The 17409-nt window shown below is 37.4% G+C and overlaps 1 protein-coding gene across 2 annotated transcripts in view; it reads right to left on the reverse strand.

Annotated features, from left to right (window-relative positions):
* Galnt7 (polypeptide N-acetylgalactosaminyltransferase 7) overlaps positions 1-17363 on the reverse strand; it is a 142915-nt gene extending 125552 nt beyond the window's left edge. The window contains exon 1 of one of the 2 annotated variants that reach the window (XM_046427536.2): positions 17173-17363. In XM_046427536.2, coding sequence (XP_046283492.1) covers positions 17173-17298 — 126 coding nt within the window. In that variant the 5' untranslated portion in view covers positions 17299-17363. The remainder of the gene's footprint in view (positions 1-17172) is intronic. The other variant, XM_046427535.2, reaches the window with a different exon arrangement.
* Positions 17364-17409: the final 46 nt, after the last annotated feature.

Here is a 17409-nt window from a genome sequence, read left to right on the forward strand (position 1 = left end):
GGACACTAAAGTAAGTTCTTTAACAACAACTAGATATTCTTTAAAAGGTAGATTGACCAGATCAGCTTGTGAAAGATGAGCAAACATGCTAAAAAGTTTCTTTTCTGTAAGACTCTACAGCTTCTAACATGAAAGTACACTGAATCTCTGAAAGAGTGATATAATACACTATATTTCTCAAACTTATTAGCTCAAGAACCCTCTTTAAAAGTAATACATGTTGGTTCACAGGACATAGTTCAGGAAGTGCAACTTGGAGGTATTGAAACCTGCCTGAGAGGGTGGGCCTGGGTGTGAACTTGGTTCCATTACCTACATGACCTCAGGCTTGGCATTTCCCTTCCCTACACCATGAATTTCCTCATCTATAAAAAGTCAGAATACAAAATTGAGAATGTAAATATGCCTAGCCCAGGATATTGTAAGAGTTCAATCAAAGTTAAATTATTTGTATTTAATGCTCAATTTTCAGACTAGAATTTATATCTCCAACAAGTGGAAAATGATTGTACTGATCCATTGTATCACAATATATAAATATAAATAAGTAAATAAAGTGTGTGTAAATGTATGGATTTAAAATAAGATTTGAAAACAGAGAAAAGAAGAGCCTTATCACTGCCCAGGGAAATAAGTATAGCCCAACTACACAATGACTAAAAGAAAGAACATCATTTTCAAATATTCCTAATCTGGAGAAAAATGTTTAAGAAAATACTGAAATAATGAAAGTGAATTAATAGAACAAAAAACATTATTCTTCACAACACAGACACAACAGGAATAAGACTAACAAACAGATTAATAGAACAAGTATTTACTCAACTTCATAAATTAACCACAGGTCAATGACTTAGATTTCTTAATACTAATTCACTATGCAAAAGTTTAAAAGTTTTAGAATATTAAGGGACCACAACTCAAAATTAAGTTGTAGTCTATGATGGGTTGAAAAATAAGGGATAGAGTGTAAAATCAGAAACTTCCACAAAATAGTTGCTCTTCCAGTTTTATTGTCTGTCCCTCACATTGCTTCTGTTTTTCTTGAATTCATTGTAGGTTCAGTCCGAAAGCACCTGAAGTTTTAGCAATATAATGAACCATCTTATAAAAATCAGAATCACGCCTAAGTTTTTTAAAGGGGCAGATTAAAAATAATTTTGCAAATTCATTGTTCATTACAAGAGCACAAGAGTTTCTTATTCTGGGCTGGGGATGTGGCTCAAGCGGTAGCGCGTTTGCCTGGCATGCATGCAGCCCAGGTTCGATCCTCAGCACCACATACAAAGATACTGTGTCCGCTGATAACTAAAAAATAAATATTAAAATTCTGTCTCTCTCTTTAAAAAAAATTTAAAAAATAATTTTAAAAAAAGAGTTTCTTCTTCTTTTTTTTTTTTTACTAACGTCCTCTTTCATTAAACCATCTCCATGCAAAAATGATCAGACATTAAAAGAGATTACTTTACAAAAGTATATACCCTAAAAACCACTAAAATAGTTCTACTAGGAAATAGAAGAGGCAATCCACAAAGCAGCATATGTGCTGTGATCTATGTCTACAGTGGGCCAGGAATACACTGAATAGTTAATGATAATTATCTCTGGGTAGGATGGATTATAGGTGAGTTTTAGTTTCACACTTGTTTTCACTTTTTTATACTTTCTACAATAATCATAATTTATATTCTGAAAAAAGTTATTTTAAAACAAATAAATTGTAGTGTTTTCTTCTTTCCCCATTTTAGAACACTGGTTTAGTGAAGGATACAACTTTTAAGACAGAAGCCTTCAATCCAGGAGTAAACTTTCATTAACTGAATTATTTTCTTTCTTTTAAGTGTTCTTGAAACTATGTACAAATTATTATGCTTATTCAAGAAGAAAGAAAAAGAAGAAAGGGAGAAGAGCATGTATAAAACTGCAAGTTAAATCCTGTAGTTAGCAGCTCTGGATGTAACTAATGGAAGAATAAAAAAAAAAAAAAAAAAAACATTGCTATGGAGATTTTATGTCTTGTAGGCAGATAAGGGTGGAAAGGAAACTGAAGAGAAGGTAAGTTGCTAGGCCAGGCTCATAAAACTAGTAACAGTGATTGCACCAGGATTTTAACTCATGTCAGAGTCCATATGTACTTTAATTATGATTGTCAGCTTCTATTTTTTAATCTACCAACTGCCAATTTGTCCTTGGGTAGCAACAGATTTTACAGTAAGAGAAACTAAATATGCATATAATTTCTCCAGGATATTTACTATTCATGGGGATTAATATTCATGGTTATTGACCTAATTGTTTTAAAAAAGAAAAAAAAAAGTATGCAGTTCATCTCACTGCACCCTATCAAATCCTTCTTAATCCCTAACCCCAATACAAATGAGTGGCCTACACCATGACTTTATATACCAAGACACCTCCTGCTTTTGGGTGGCACACACTTCTTTTCTTCCTATACCTGGGTGCTCATTTGTCCTGCCTTACCCCAAGCGCTAGTGTTACTAAAATCAAGTTGAATGTAACTTCCCTAGAAATCATTAGAATTAATTATGGGCATATTTGGGTTTTTCAAAATACGAATTTTTCACTGTCAGTGAGACAATGACAAGAAAATCATTAAAATCTGGTTGAAGTGTATGTAAATCAAAGAAGCACATCATAAGCCTGTGTAAAGAAAGTGAACTCATGTTGAAAACCCTCAATAAATAAATATTGGGAAAAAAAAAGAAAATCACTAAAATATCACATTATTCCCAAATCATGAGATTACTCAATCTCTTGACCCAAAACAAAGTTTTTATCTCTTATTTGAGGAATACACAATTCCCTTAAGAGAAACTACTATAGTCTACATACTGGCAAAACCAAGAAATTGGTAGGCTCCAAGGCTTACACAAGGAAATAAAAAACTTTCCCAGCAGCACAGATTTAACCTCCACTATTTCCTGGTAACCAGCTTATAGTACAAAATTCTAAATTTAGTATTCTTGAGCTGTAGGTCCCTTTTGCTGCATATCCAATACATTTGAATTCATTGTTCTGACTGAGACAGGAAGCATTTAAGAGTATTTTTAAAATCATATATAGTAACTATAGTCTTATAAGATCAGGAGTTTTTCTCAATGAAGTAACCGTAGAAATGAAAATCCTCAATTAGCTTCCATATCCCAAAATGAATTTTTGCACTTTTTTCTTGAGACATTGATCTTCACTCCTATTAAGTTAAACCTCTAAGAGACATTGACCTTTCAAGATTTCAGGTGCCACTTAATGCATCATTCACTCTTTACACATATTTAAAGAGTGCTGTATACTGCTATATGCTTTCACAAAACAGTAAAGAGAATTCAACCAACCTAACTTCCTGGCGATGGCAACAGTGATTTCTACTGATAATAAGCAAACTAAAACACAGCAAATTTCTCATGTATTTTGCTTCACCACAAACTAGTTAAAACATGATAGTTTTTTTTTTAACACATTTGGTGTCAGTCATCTATTACTGATGTGTTTTTAAATACACACATGTGATATCCTAAAGACAATTATGAATCAGTACTAATTCATGTATTTTAGAAATAAGTGCATCAAATATATACCTAAGTTAAAAGTACTAGAAACAAATAAGACACATGATTTAATAAGGCACTGTATATTTTCTGACCTTTCTTACCATTTAAAAATGGTTATCATGGTTGGGTATGGTAGTGCATGCCTATAATCCCAATGACTTGGGAGGCTGAGGCAGGAGGATCACAAGTTTAAATAGTTCAGGAATTTAATGAGGTCCTAAGCAACTTAGTGAAAGCCTGTCTCAAAATAAAAAATAAAAACATTAAAAGGACTGGGATGTATTTCAGTGGTAAAGTTAAAAAAAAAAAAAAAAGTAGTAGTAGTAGTAGTAGTAGTCAGCAGGTAAAATTATGACAAATGAACCAATGCTTATAGTTCACTGACAAGGTAGTGGGATAGAGAGAAGCTCATTAAAACTTACGTGACCAACTTTCGGAATACTAATATTTCAAAATACAACCATTCTAATTTTTTTTGGTGGGGGGAATATTATCAGGACCATGGTCTGCTTAGTAATTTAAATTTGATTTGATTTTCACCACTTGATATATATGACAGTCTTAAATAAAGCCCCTTTCAACCCAGGAAAATCTGCAGTCCATTGACAGAAAGAAGTCTCCTGCAAGAAAAGTAAATCCCTAACCTTACCCCCATTATTAGTCAATCACTGGGGTCTTTAGCTTTTATCATTCTTCTCTGTCAAGATCGGTGGCATTTCACAGGATGAAACAGCCTCTTCAAGGCAGGTTGTTTTTTTTTTTTCTTTTTAGTGAGACATGAGAGAAGCGAGGAGGTATATAGAGATCAGACAGCAAAAAACTTTTTTAAAGGTTCATTATCTCTATAATTTTAGAAATGAAATTTCATTTTCTCATCAGTACTGTCTCATCACAAGAGTTACCCAGTTTATAATCTTTAATTAAAAAGAATTGGGTAAAAAAAGAAAAATGCAATTGGGTATATTCAGAAAATGCAACTTCTCTAGTGTGAGAATTTTAAGCAATGTGAGAATTTTAGGCTCCTCACTTTGAGGCAACATGGCTGTGTATCCAAATGGTAGATATATTTTATTGAAAATATAGATAGAAAAATCTATTGCTGACACTTGACACTAAAGGAATCATTCTTACAATTAGTACCCAGCGGGACCCAAAGAAACTGACCTACCACCAGTTCAACAAATTCCAAGCCTCATAATCAGGAAAAGAAATCCTCTGTCCCAAAGGAGGAAAAGAAAACAGAAATGACTAAATAGGTTGAAGTTATTTCCACAAAGAATTGAAGGAACAGTAGAAAAGATATCTTACTTCATTAGTAATCAAAAAATCAAAGACACTGAATAAATATGCAAATATGTATTATTATCTTTGTGAATACCTTAAGTTCTGATTTTCTATATTTAAAAAGCATTTATTCCTTAATTGTTACTTATAATAACTTCCTTTTACTCTTCCTGCATTTTAACAGCCTTTATAAGCCATAAATCATTACATAAGACATGTTTACTTTTAAACAAAGTACCTGTTATTTAAGCTAAATAAGTAGACAAAAATCGGAATAAATGTTTCAAGCCATTCACTTTATCTGACAGGATTATTGCTAAAGTATAACAAAGATTTTAACATTTACATTTTGCTTAGTGTTACTGGGTAATTGAGCAGAGGTCAAGAATAGTAACTGTCTCTTATGAAACATAATTGTACCAGATGAGACTATTCATTAGACTCTGGCTGCTATTTTCTTGAACTGGTACAGGCTGCTCAAATAAGAGTAGCTGGCATTAGTCTGTGGCAGTAATTAATAGAAAATAAAGTGAAGCTACATTCATTAACACATCTTCCCATTTTCATATAGGAATCTGGGAATAAATAATCTGAGAATAATCTTGTAGTACATATGGATTTTGACCAATACTTCAGATGATACTAGCAATTCTCAAGCTATGAAGACAGCAGGACTAGGGAAGAGGTATGGCATTTTTGGCTCAATTAAAGTTTGCAGGTTGATATCACTCTTCAAAATTTTACTGAGCTTTCAAGTACCCTACATTTATTTTAAGATAAAAGTGTTTGTTATATGTGCCATGATTTAGTGTCTGAATGTTAACTACAAGAAAAAGAGTAAGTTATTTTAATTCATACCAAAAGAATGTATTTCTCTAAAATATTGAGGTATTTAGAAATCACCCTCTTAATTAACATACTGTCAGAATACAAAAAATTTAGAAAATTATTTGCTAAAGCATTTTTTTTCTTTACCACTACGATATCTCTAATCTGTAAGCAACTTTATTTTAATTGCCCACCACAGGAGAAACATTCTTTTCCAATCTCCCGTGACTGATATTAGACTTAGAACTTCCTGAGGCCATCACAGGAAGCAATAGTTCATGAAACTGCACACCTATATTTCCTTATTCTAGCACTCCTTTGCTTATATGTTAAAATACAATTATCTATTTCAAGTGATCACGATTTCCAATGTTGACATCAATCTTTTAGTTTAAAAAACTAAACATCTACTATAAGAGAAAATCTGCGTGTATAAATTAGTAAGATTTTAGTTATTTCTATTTTATTACTCTAAAAAGCTCTTTGTAGTCATTTATTCTGTCATTATTTGAGAACATATTTGCCAAAAGTCTGATGGATTTTTTATTTATCTTAAATCATCCTGGTAAGAATTAGTAGACTTTTAAACAGGAGGTTTAAAAAGCTTTCTTTCAAAAGATGCAAAACCTTGCAAACAGATTGTAAAGGAAATAAATACTAACACTTTCACAACACATCTTGCTGCATCAAAGATTAAACGGATTAGTTAAGACATATGATGATCAAATTATCTAATAAGAACTGCATGGAAAAATACTAAATTTTGAAGGAGAAAAATCTGTCAGGAGTGGGGGTATTTAAGTCATCCTAAATACGTATACTTAAAACCTATGCCTAATAAGACAAACGTTTTAGGACATGCCTATGCCAGGTTTTGAAATTGCTATACAAAGCATTCTTCTTTTATAGGTACATGGGCTGCTATTAACAAAGAACTCTAGTATAGTATAACATATTGCTAGGTAAGTTTTTCTAGGTAAATAATTTCCCTCACAAATATATATTTTTCATAGTAGCATTAACAATCAAGCAAATAAAATCCCTTAATTGATTTGACCTCACTAGTGTTCAGAGTCATTTTTAAGATATTTCCACAACTGACTATAAACTATACATCTATCCAGAATTAGAATCTCCTTGCCATGTTCTTCTCTTCCCATATCCTGTACTTGAACATCTTTACCCGGTTACCTGTGATATATTATGGCAACACGACAACTGCATGATTTACTTAATTATACTGATAGCTCATGCAAGGGTTATAAGGTCATATTATTTTTTGCAATAATAGATGTTACTAAAAATGTATGTGAACAATTTACTTCAACAGAATAGAAAATGTGACATGCAATTGTAAGTCCTGATAAATAAAGAACTTCCAGAGCACTCCAAACAAAACTTTTATTTTCTCAATGTTCAGCTGTACCTTACTGTCCTTTTTTTCAATTTAGCCTTTCTAAGGCATATATTTTTTAAAATCTCACAAAATTATGAAGGTATTACTCTCATGTTATGACATCACTTCTCTTAAGGGTTTATCCTTAAAATTCTATAAACTGTTCGAAAGTGACTTCCATATTACATTAAGAATCTGAGACTGGTTAATAAGCAGAGTCAATAGGTTTTGTTTGTTTGTTTTTAGTGTTAAGTAGTTTTATTTTACAGTGTTTCTCATTTTTTATGTAATTTTTTTATTTATATGACAGCAGAATGCATTACAATTCTTATTAAATATATAGAGCACAAGTTTTCATATCTCTGGTTGTATACATAGTATCTTCACACCACTTTGTGTCTTCATACAGGTACTTTTAAATCAAGCATTCCAGCTGGAAAAGGGGGTAGGTATCAGTTGTAAAAGCTACTTGCAAACCTTGCTCACAATAAAAAGAATATCTTTTCATAGATGGGTTGGGTTTTTTGTTTGTTTTGGTTTAGGTTTTTATTAAAAGGAAAATCCAAAGTCAAAGGAGAATATAGTTTAATAAACAGAAATGTTACACATCTATCTTCTCATATGAATGACCAAACAAAGATTTGACAGTTTCTCAGTTAATGCCTACTTAGTTAATACCAAGTTGTAATACACATTACCAAGGAATACACAGTTTTCACAGTAACTCAATATGGTAAGCACTAAGGTATATTATAAAATAATTTCATAAAAGAACAAGGTATGCTAAAATTACACCCAAGCCAGATAATCATTAAGCACATTAAGTTTGCTATTGAAGGGAGTACCGTTTCCCTTGAGGCCCAAACATATTTCTCAACTCAGGGAATGGATAAAAATTAAAGATTAAAAAATGATTAGGTCATCTATTCTATCCTCATACAGAATGGTTCCCGATAGTATGTAATTTAATTTTAATTCATCCAGTTTAAAATATTCTTGGTAATAACAAATTCCAATTGCTTTGCTTAGAAGCCTATTAGCAGACTAGTTGGTATTGATATAATACTGCCGTTAATTGTACCTTCTAGATTTGAGAAACCAGGCTGCTCTGCTGCAATCCTATAAACTTAATTAGATAATGCAAAGTTAATTTTTTCCTCAAGTTTCAGTGTACCAGTTCTTATATTCAGTGAACTGAATCAGGTCTCCCTGTTGGCATGTTTAAATGCTTCTCAGGAGCAATGTTTAAAAATGCTATGAAGGCTAGGGAGCTTAGAAGGGAATTTATAATGAAGCAGAACTGGGAACATTTCTCATTTTGAAACATTCAGATTCTTCTCAAATGAAGTATCTGAAAGTTAGTTCTTCTTTCTCCAAAACGATTTAAGCCCTGAGTAGTTGCAGTTCAAGTTGCTTCAGTATTGCTTTCAAGATCACAGGGCTGAACTAGAATTAAACGGTATCCTTCATTTTTAAAAACTTACTACTTAAATGCTGAGCATACAAATTTGCTATCCTGTTTTTTTTTCCTTTAAAACACATCAAATTAATGCATAAAAATTACATTATTTATGCAATATTCCCAAGAATATTCGGTTATTTGTACACACACACACACACACACACACACACACACAATTGGGTAGCAGGAGGTGGACAGCCCATCAAATTATGGTAAAAGATATAAGCCAAAATGGGTTAAGTTTTACCTTGATTGTTACAATTCTCTAATAAAACTCTTTCTCTATTTGTATTCTTTCCATAGTGAAGATGATTGTTCATAACCTGAACTTCTTTCTCATCTAAGCCTGTTTCTCTGGGTCATAATATTTACTGAATTCCACTAACGATGCTCCCTCTCCAGGCCAAAGTACTACTGGTTAGTTCAGCAGGAGATAACATTTCCAGTCACTTGCTGCATCATATCTTAACTGGCTCTTTCTTAATATTGCAGCATCTGAATGGGTGATGGCCCTTTCCTATATGCCTACAGGGTAATAATATTCAGCTGTGTTCCTTCTAAAGGCATTCCTACCATTCTTTTCTCCTTTCCTCTTCAGGAATCCTCTTCCTAACTGCTAATCTGGGCAATTCTATCTTTTTCTCCCTGTATTCAGTTTCTGGGTCCTTCTACTAGTATAGACTTCATTATATTACAGGGATAATTATCTCCACACAGAAATCTAGCCTGCACTTATTTCCAGAGTTTTCCTTATAGTCCAGCTCTGACCAGTCATACCATTCAAAGTCTTTTATGGCTCAGATTCTATTTTTCTTTTTAGGGTCTTCTCTTCTTCCCCTCCCCTACTCAATGTACCAGTCATATAGTCCCCAGGACTGGCCATAATGTTTCATGACATAGCAATATGGCATGCTGCTCCTCTGTCCTCACATCTTCAGCATGTCCTTTTCTAAGACAAGCTTTCTGATGGCACCCTGCCCCATAAAACTAGATGTTAGCTTTCTTTTGTGATTTCATGGGTCGTCCCAATGGATTTAGCTTACACAGTTCTTGACTTACCCACTGCAATTGTGTATTTGCATGTCTGGCCCATAAACCAGGTGCCAAAAAGTTTATTACTCATTTTGTTTATCTAGGACCAAACAGAGTAAGTAAAATAACCATATAATTTACCATGCAACCCATCCACTGTTGAGAGAAAGGATTGTAATGGCTAAAGGACAATGAGTGTAAACTAAAATAAATAACAACACTAATAACACACTACAGGCCTTACACTTCCCATCATCTGAGTCCTGACTACATTCCTCCAGCTATACTGGCCTTCCTTCTATTTCTCAAACACTCCAGCCTTGTTCCATCCTCAAGGATTCTGCATTTCTGTTTCCTCTGCCTGGAATGCTCTTCCCTTAGATTTATATATTTATATACTCATTCTTTAGGCTTAAGCTCAGTTGTAATCTTCCTTCCACCGAATGATCTTCTCTGCCCCCATTTCCTTCATATTCCCTTGAATTGTCTTCACAGTGTTTATCTGAAATTATCCTGCTATTGTCTTCACATATGTACTCCATATGAACTTGTCCATGTTGTTTAAATCCGTAATGCAGAGTCAGAGAACACAGATGTAAAGTTAGAACACTTGAAATTGAACCCTGGCTCTACTGCTTTCTTTGACCTCGGACAAAGATTTTACTTCTCCCTACCTATGCCACCTCATCTATAAAGTAAGGATTATACAGATTTGCATTAGAAGGCATTTGTTACAATTAAACAACATAATGCATGCAGAATATTTACCTGATCCAAAGTAAGCATCCAATATATGTAAGCAATTGTTGTTATTATTTACTACCTTAGAGCATCTCCAATACCAAGAGCAATGTCCACTCAGTGGACATTCGACATATATCTGAAATATTTGTTAAGTGAATGATTAAGAGTTGATAGGTAAATGAATGCTACCAATTCCTCAACCCTACTTCAAAAGCCTCTAGAAAGATACTGCTGAATTAATGAAACCATAACTCAGTTCATTAGCCTACCATTTAATTCCTTTCAAACACAGCCCAAACTTAACTTTCCAATCTTTTTTTATTGGTGCATCTCAATTGTACAGAATGCTGAGTTTCACTGAGGTACATTCACCCAAATTAAAAAAAAAAAAAATTTATTCCACCATTTTTCATCAGTAAAACTGGACTTCTTTCTGGTTTCACCATATTCCTTTAGTTTAGAATGTTTTTCCTTGTAATTCTACCTGGCCAAATCCCACTGACATTCCTGGTATAGCTAAATTCTATGCTCTTTTTTTGTTCTCTGTCTCAACATCCACCTCCTACAGCTCTGTAAGAAGCTTCTTTTTATGACTAACATTCCCACAGTTTATCTCTCTTAAGGGATCTGAGCCTATGTCCTCGACATTTTTGCATCTCCAGGACCCAGCCCAGTGCCTCACAGTAAAAAAGACCTCAACACATTATTTTGAGTGAATAGAAGTTTCAGGGTAGGGGAATGGGAAAAAGCCTTTGTTGCTTTCATGTGTTCATTACCACACACCCCCCCCACACACACACACACAAATTGCTATTATGGACACCTACTGTGGCTATTAGGTCGAGACTTGAATAACATCTTTATTAAAGTCAAAACTTTCCACCTCCTCCACAATACACAATCTCCCATGCCTAGAGCAATGAAACTTATATTTTAGGGCCTGGGATCTAGCTCAGTGGGAGAGCACTTGCCAAGCATATATGAGGACCTAGGTTCAGTCCCACACACACACACACATACACACAAAAAAAAAAACCCTCTCTCCATACATACATACACACAATATTTGAGTATCATATTTAAATATCACTATATCTCCTAATACTTACAAAAATTGTCCACATTAATATATATTTCACCTTCTCACCCTTCCCCCTTTCCATCTTCTATAAAACTATAAATCCTTCCTTTCACAGCCTTTGTCATTGAATTCTAGAAATTTTAAATTCTTGACTTAACGACTTTTCACATGGCAGATTGTACATTCAATCTTCAGGAATGTAGAAATCCACAGTGTACATATGAACAAACACAATTATCTAGTTTGAAGTTGAATAATTGCAACCATTTTCCTATATTCAATAGCTTTTCAAATCTTGCTGCCCAAATCCCCCCATCTTTTTTTTTTTTTTAATAACTAGGAAGTTAGAATGTGTATATGTTCTGGTTACAAATGGTACAAACTCAGAATTTTGCTTTCCATTCCTGAAGCTTACCTTTCACTTTCTCCAATTTATAATTGACCGACCTAATGCAGCTTATACAGAAACCCAAATTGTATCCTTCGTCTTATTTCCCCTTCTACACAGCTAACCTAAGTCACAAAACAGTGATCCAAATTCAATTGTTTTACAACAGTTCTCATTCTCTTTTCACTAATAACTGTGCACTTCCCAAATGGATATTTTAAACCTTTCTACCTATTGGTATGGCTGTTAATGAAACATATTCATGTGACACCTTTTATATTGCTACTGGATTAAGGAACAGAAAATTTATCCCAAGTAAAACATGAACATATGCAAATAGGGACTTTAACTCTAGATATTTTCAATGTTCTCCAGGGGACATGACTGAGGGGGAGATAAAGGGACAAGCTGACCTTACTTAGACCTTACTTAGACCCCTGTATGGGAGAGTCTTTCACAAAAACCAACAAATAAGAAGCAATTCCTAGGAAATCTACCAAACATTTTCAGTGTCTAGACATATAGGGAATACATAAATAGATGTACTTTATGTTTTTGACCAAAAATTTAATATGCACCTTCCACAAATTCAACACCAAGAACAGAACGGAAGATATACCCTATGAGCAGGAAACATGAACTTTGCCTCCAAAGGGCTCATAGTCAGGGGTCTGAGGCCTTGTTTGGCTTATAGGACAATCGGGGAAGTAGGGAAGATTCTAATTCTCAATCCAGAAAATGCACATATACACAAAAATCTGCAATAATTTCAGGATGTCTATAAGCCCAGATTTCTTAGGCTTAGTGATATAGATTTATTATCAACATCAATATTATTATTACTAGAAATTTTGGATGGTGAAAAGTTGAGAACTGCAAAGAAAACAAAAAACATCCTGAGCCATGTAGACTGGAGAACTGAGAGAACAGTGGCCACTTAGGACATTACACTTTTGCTAAGTGATAGCTTTATCCCTAACAGTATAAATGGCATTTCCCTTTGAGATAAGATCTCATGGTCAAAGGAAGAATTTTTCAGGTTACAACTGATCATCACTGAGATAAAATTACTTTGGTAAGTTGAAACTAAACTGTGACAGGGTAGTGAATTTGGCCACTAGTCCTCATTTAAGCTATACCCCTTTCAAACCTAACTTCTTGGCCAAGTAGTAGTTGCTGAATCCTATCGTGTATGCTCTGAATTTACATGTCACTAATGGTTTGGCCAAAGTATCATTTGAATATACAGAGAATCATTATCATCATCTACCCTAGGTAACAACTCAATGCTGCATTCACAAAATCTGACTATTCCAATAACTTAAGAAAACAGCGAAGAAAGCATGCGCACACACACAGAAGTACCTTTTCAAAATCCAGGGATGGCTCTGTGAACTTAGGGGTCAGTGGAAAGAGAGAGCCACTGGAATTCTTTATTCTTACATAGGGGACACACAAGGGGAGGTTCCATGGAACATTCTATCCCAAAAAGGGCAAAGGAACAGGTGAGTGTAATTCAATCCCACTGAGTAACACCTACTCTTGGAGCCACACCTCATTATCCCAGTGGAGGTAAAGCCCAAGTTACTGCAAGGCACACTAATTGTTCAGTATCTCTTACTCAGGACTTAACGGTGTGTATTTCCAGGGCGGCTCCAGAAAATGGGGTGCAACAACTGTTCCATACTCCTTTACTCGGGACTTAAAGGTACATAGAGTCCAGAGCAACTCCCAACAAATCATGAGTTTACACAAAAGCCCAATCAGTACTGAGGGTTTTAATAGAACCACTGAGGCTAAATTTCCTTTACTTTCTTTCAGTGATTATGATTCAACTTCAAACACTCATTCAGGCCTAAAACCTACGGGAAATGGTGTCAGTCTGAGACCTATTATAATTTATTAAAGAAACTTTTTGCACTTTGCATGTCTAAATAGATGGTCTTAATAAATGATGACCTTAAACTACAGAGAACAATGCCTAAAAAATAAGCCTTCTCATAACCATAAAATACAATGAATAAATTTTGTCTTTATAACTTTTCATAATGTAACAATCTATCATCCTAGACCTTCTGCCACCTTCACTTCCACATCCAATCACCAAATCCTGATGCGTTTGCATCTTTAATAGTTGTTGAATCAATTCACTTTCTTCATTACCAATTCAAGCAAAGTCATATGTCACATGAACTATTGTAACAATGGAATTCTTAATTATCTATAGACCAAAGTGTATCTTCTGCAGGCAGTCAGGGTAGTCCCTCAAAACACAACTGTAATCATGTCTCTTCCCTAAATTACATCCTTATATAGCCTTCCATTCCTCTCAAGATCTAAATCCATGTCTGCAATATACCATCCTTACCTTTGTGGTATCGTTACACCTATCTCCTCACCCTCCATGTTCCAACTACATCCATCTTCCAGTTCCTTCCTTCCCCTGCCTCAGGACCTGGCACACATTGGTATTTTCAGGAGTGTCCCATCCCCAGATCAACAACTACTCTTCTTCAAATCTTCGGATTTCAACTCCAAGTCATTTCTTCAGAAAACAGCTCCTCTGTTTTCTGGTCCCCTATGGTTTTCCTTCACAGCATGTAGCACAATTTTTATTTATATATTGTGGAGGCTAGATCAATGTGTTTTCTTCTCATTAGACTATAAGATCTCTGAGGTTAAAGACAAGGAATGTTTCCTTAACAATCAGCACCATACATGGTACACAGTAGAAACTCAAAAATATTTGAATCAAAGAAAAAAAATAACACAATATGATTGGGATAATAAGGTCATTTTTCTACATCATTCACCTCAAAGAAAGGACAAGAGATTCAGGTACAAGGATGGAGCTAAGAACATGTTTCTCTTGTCTTGACTCCACAGGTGGGAAATATTAAAGCAAAGAAATACTCCCTGTAATGAAGGAGCAGGTTGTAACAGACTTTAATGTCTGGAATAGTAATAATACAAAACAAAAAATTGCACAAGGTGGATGGAGCATAAAAAGCCTGATGGAACACAAACAGAACCTATATTTGGTAAACTGGATGTTCTAGCCAATCTCAGGACGTTTAAAGAGATCCAAAATAATTCCAGATTAACATTAAAGAGAAGCAGGGTTCTCAAAATGAATTGGAAGTGTCTGCAATCATAATCACAGTAAATGAACTGCAAGGGAGAGAAGAAACTCAGGAATCAGCATCTGAGTACCTGGTCAGTCTTCCCTAATCAAGAAGGTCTTCTAAGACTGGATTTCTTAAGTTCTTAGATTAGCTTTAATTAAAGAAATGCAATAGTCCCTCATTTACACTTTTCTGATTTATATGCTATACCTTAAATCACTTAGATTACTATTTGCCTGGAAAGTCAATAAAAAGAGTTTGCTTTCCTGATACCTAAGAATTAATTTTAATTTTAATTATGTTGGTAAATCTTAAATCTGGTAAATTATACAACTGCACTGGGTCCACTGACAAATTTCACTAAATAAGTTGAACCAAAGAGATATCGCCACCTCACTGTAATTAAAGGGGCACTATACTTTACTTACATATCAGCACTGATAAAATATCTCAAGAGATGGGAATGATGTTTCACCATCTCTTTAAGAAACTCATCATCTAAACTACGGGACATTCTAAACATGGCAATTTTGTCAGTTTTTCCTCAATTTCTCTTCCAGAAAACGAAGACTAACATTTCTAGCACTATGTAAAAGGCCATGTGATGATTTCAAATATTTACAGACAACTGCAAATATTCAGTTATCCTTTGTCAATAAATCCTCAGCAAAATTAGAAAAAGGTCACCATGAGAGCCGCCAATACACTGCAAAGGAAAAAGACACTTTTTATCATCAATTTAGATGACTTAGATGGGAATCCACTCCAGATAGTACAACAGGAGATTCTTCTGCAGTAAAAAACTATCCAAATACTGAAATTTACAAATTAAGTCCTGACATAAACAAGGACTGATAAGGGAACCTCCTCCTAAGATTCTTACTCTTGAAAGAACTCCACAAGCCTTTTCACTCAACATCCTAACTTTCCAGAAGGAAAGTTAATAAGGAGATCACATGGATGCAATGTTGATCGTTTTTGCAAAAGGCACTTTGCTAAAGACTCCGAAGGCTCCTCAGCCTGTCCGTGGCTCTGAACCACTGGCAGGGAAGAGGTGGCTATCCAAGTCTCAGGGGCGAGGTACTAGGTGCCTGCAACGGCTCACGGGAGGGAGGGGCAGGTCAGGTTGGGGAACCAGAACGCTCTTGCCCCTACAATTGCTTGGTCAGTGCAGAAGCAGTGACCGCGGCCCCTTCCAAGCGGCGCGGCTCACGGTAACTAATGTTCCGAGGCCCCTAGCTAAACCCTCAAAAGCCAGGGAGTGTCAAATCTAACACCCGCGCCTTGGGCGAAAGACAAATGCGTCCCAGAGGAGCGGCAGGGAGCTCCGCGCCCGGGCGCCACTCTGCGTCCGGCTCAGGCAGGAGGCAGGCAGCGCGGGGAACCGGGCGCCGACACAAGTTAGTTTTCCGGCCAGAGAAACACTGCTGCAGCCCGGGAAGAGGAACTGACTCCCAATCCCCGGGAAAGCACCAGCGTGCTGTTAGCGAAGGAGTTTCCCCAGGCGCCAGGGGTGGGGGACGCCGATCGGGGCGAGGACGCCCCTCCCCTCGTCCAGAGAAACCGGAGGAAACGCCGGTCCGGGGCGAGGCCTCGGCCGCACATCGCACCCGATTCCCGGCCACCGGAGTTGAGGGGGAGGCGGCGCTCTCCGTACTAGCCGGAGGCGGGGCGCCGTCGTCCTCCCACTCCCCGGCGGGCGGGCAGGTTGGGGGAGCACCCGGCTACGAGCACCCCCGGACGGGCGGTGGCGGGAGGGAAGGCTGGACCGCGGGGCCTGGTCCACCGGACCGCGGTGGTGGCGGCGGCATCTCGCCTTCCTCAGGCCTGCACGCGCCACAGGCCGCAGCCTGGACCAACCCCACGTCCCTCGGCTGCGACCGCGGTATTCGCGGCACCAGCCAGTTGGACGCCGAGCAGCCGCGGTCCCCCGGACCCAGCTCTCCTCCGATCCCATCCCGCAGTCCGGACGCGGAGAGCGTCCCCCGAGCCGCCGCCGCAGCTCGGGTGTCGGCGGCGGAGACCGGGGCGGGGAAGCGGGGGAGGAAGGGGCGGCCAGGGGGCGGGCCGGCTGCGGCCAGAGGGGACCCGGTGCGTGGGGCTCGGCGCCCCCTTCGGCCGGCGCTGAGCCAGCACCACCTGCGGAGCTGCGGCGCCAACGCCGCGCCGCGACCCCGCCGCCCCCCCGCTCCCGCCACAAGCGCGCGCAAACAAAACAAGTTGCAGGTCGCAGCCGCCGGAGGGGGCCGGGCGGGTCACTCACCCTCATCCTGCTCAGCGGGCTCGGGTCGTCGGGCCGTGAGGAGAGGGAAGACCAGAGGACCACGAGCCCCAGGAAGCTTCCCACCACCAGCAAACTGCGTAAGATGAACCCAATCTTCAGCCTCATCTTCCTCCGGCGGCGAGAGACACACAGCCCGGCGCAGCCGCCGCCACAGCTCTCCCCTCCCTCCTTCCCCCTCCTCCGGCTCTCCTCCTCCTCCTCTTTCCCCCACCCCTA

The sequence above is a fragment of the Marmota monax genome, unplaced genomic scaffold, assembly GCF_021218885.2.
Source record: "Marmota monax isolate L192 unplaced genomic scaffold, Marmota_monax_Labrador192_F-V1.1 WCK01_AAM20220418_F8-fsc00159, whole genome shotgun sequence".
Classification (NCBI taxonomy): Eukaryota; Metazoa; Chordata; class Mammalia; order Rodentia; family Sciuridae; genus Marmota; species Marmota monax.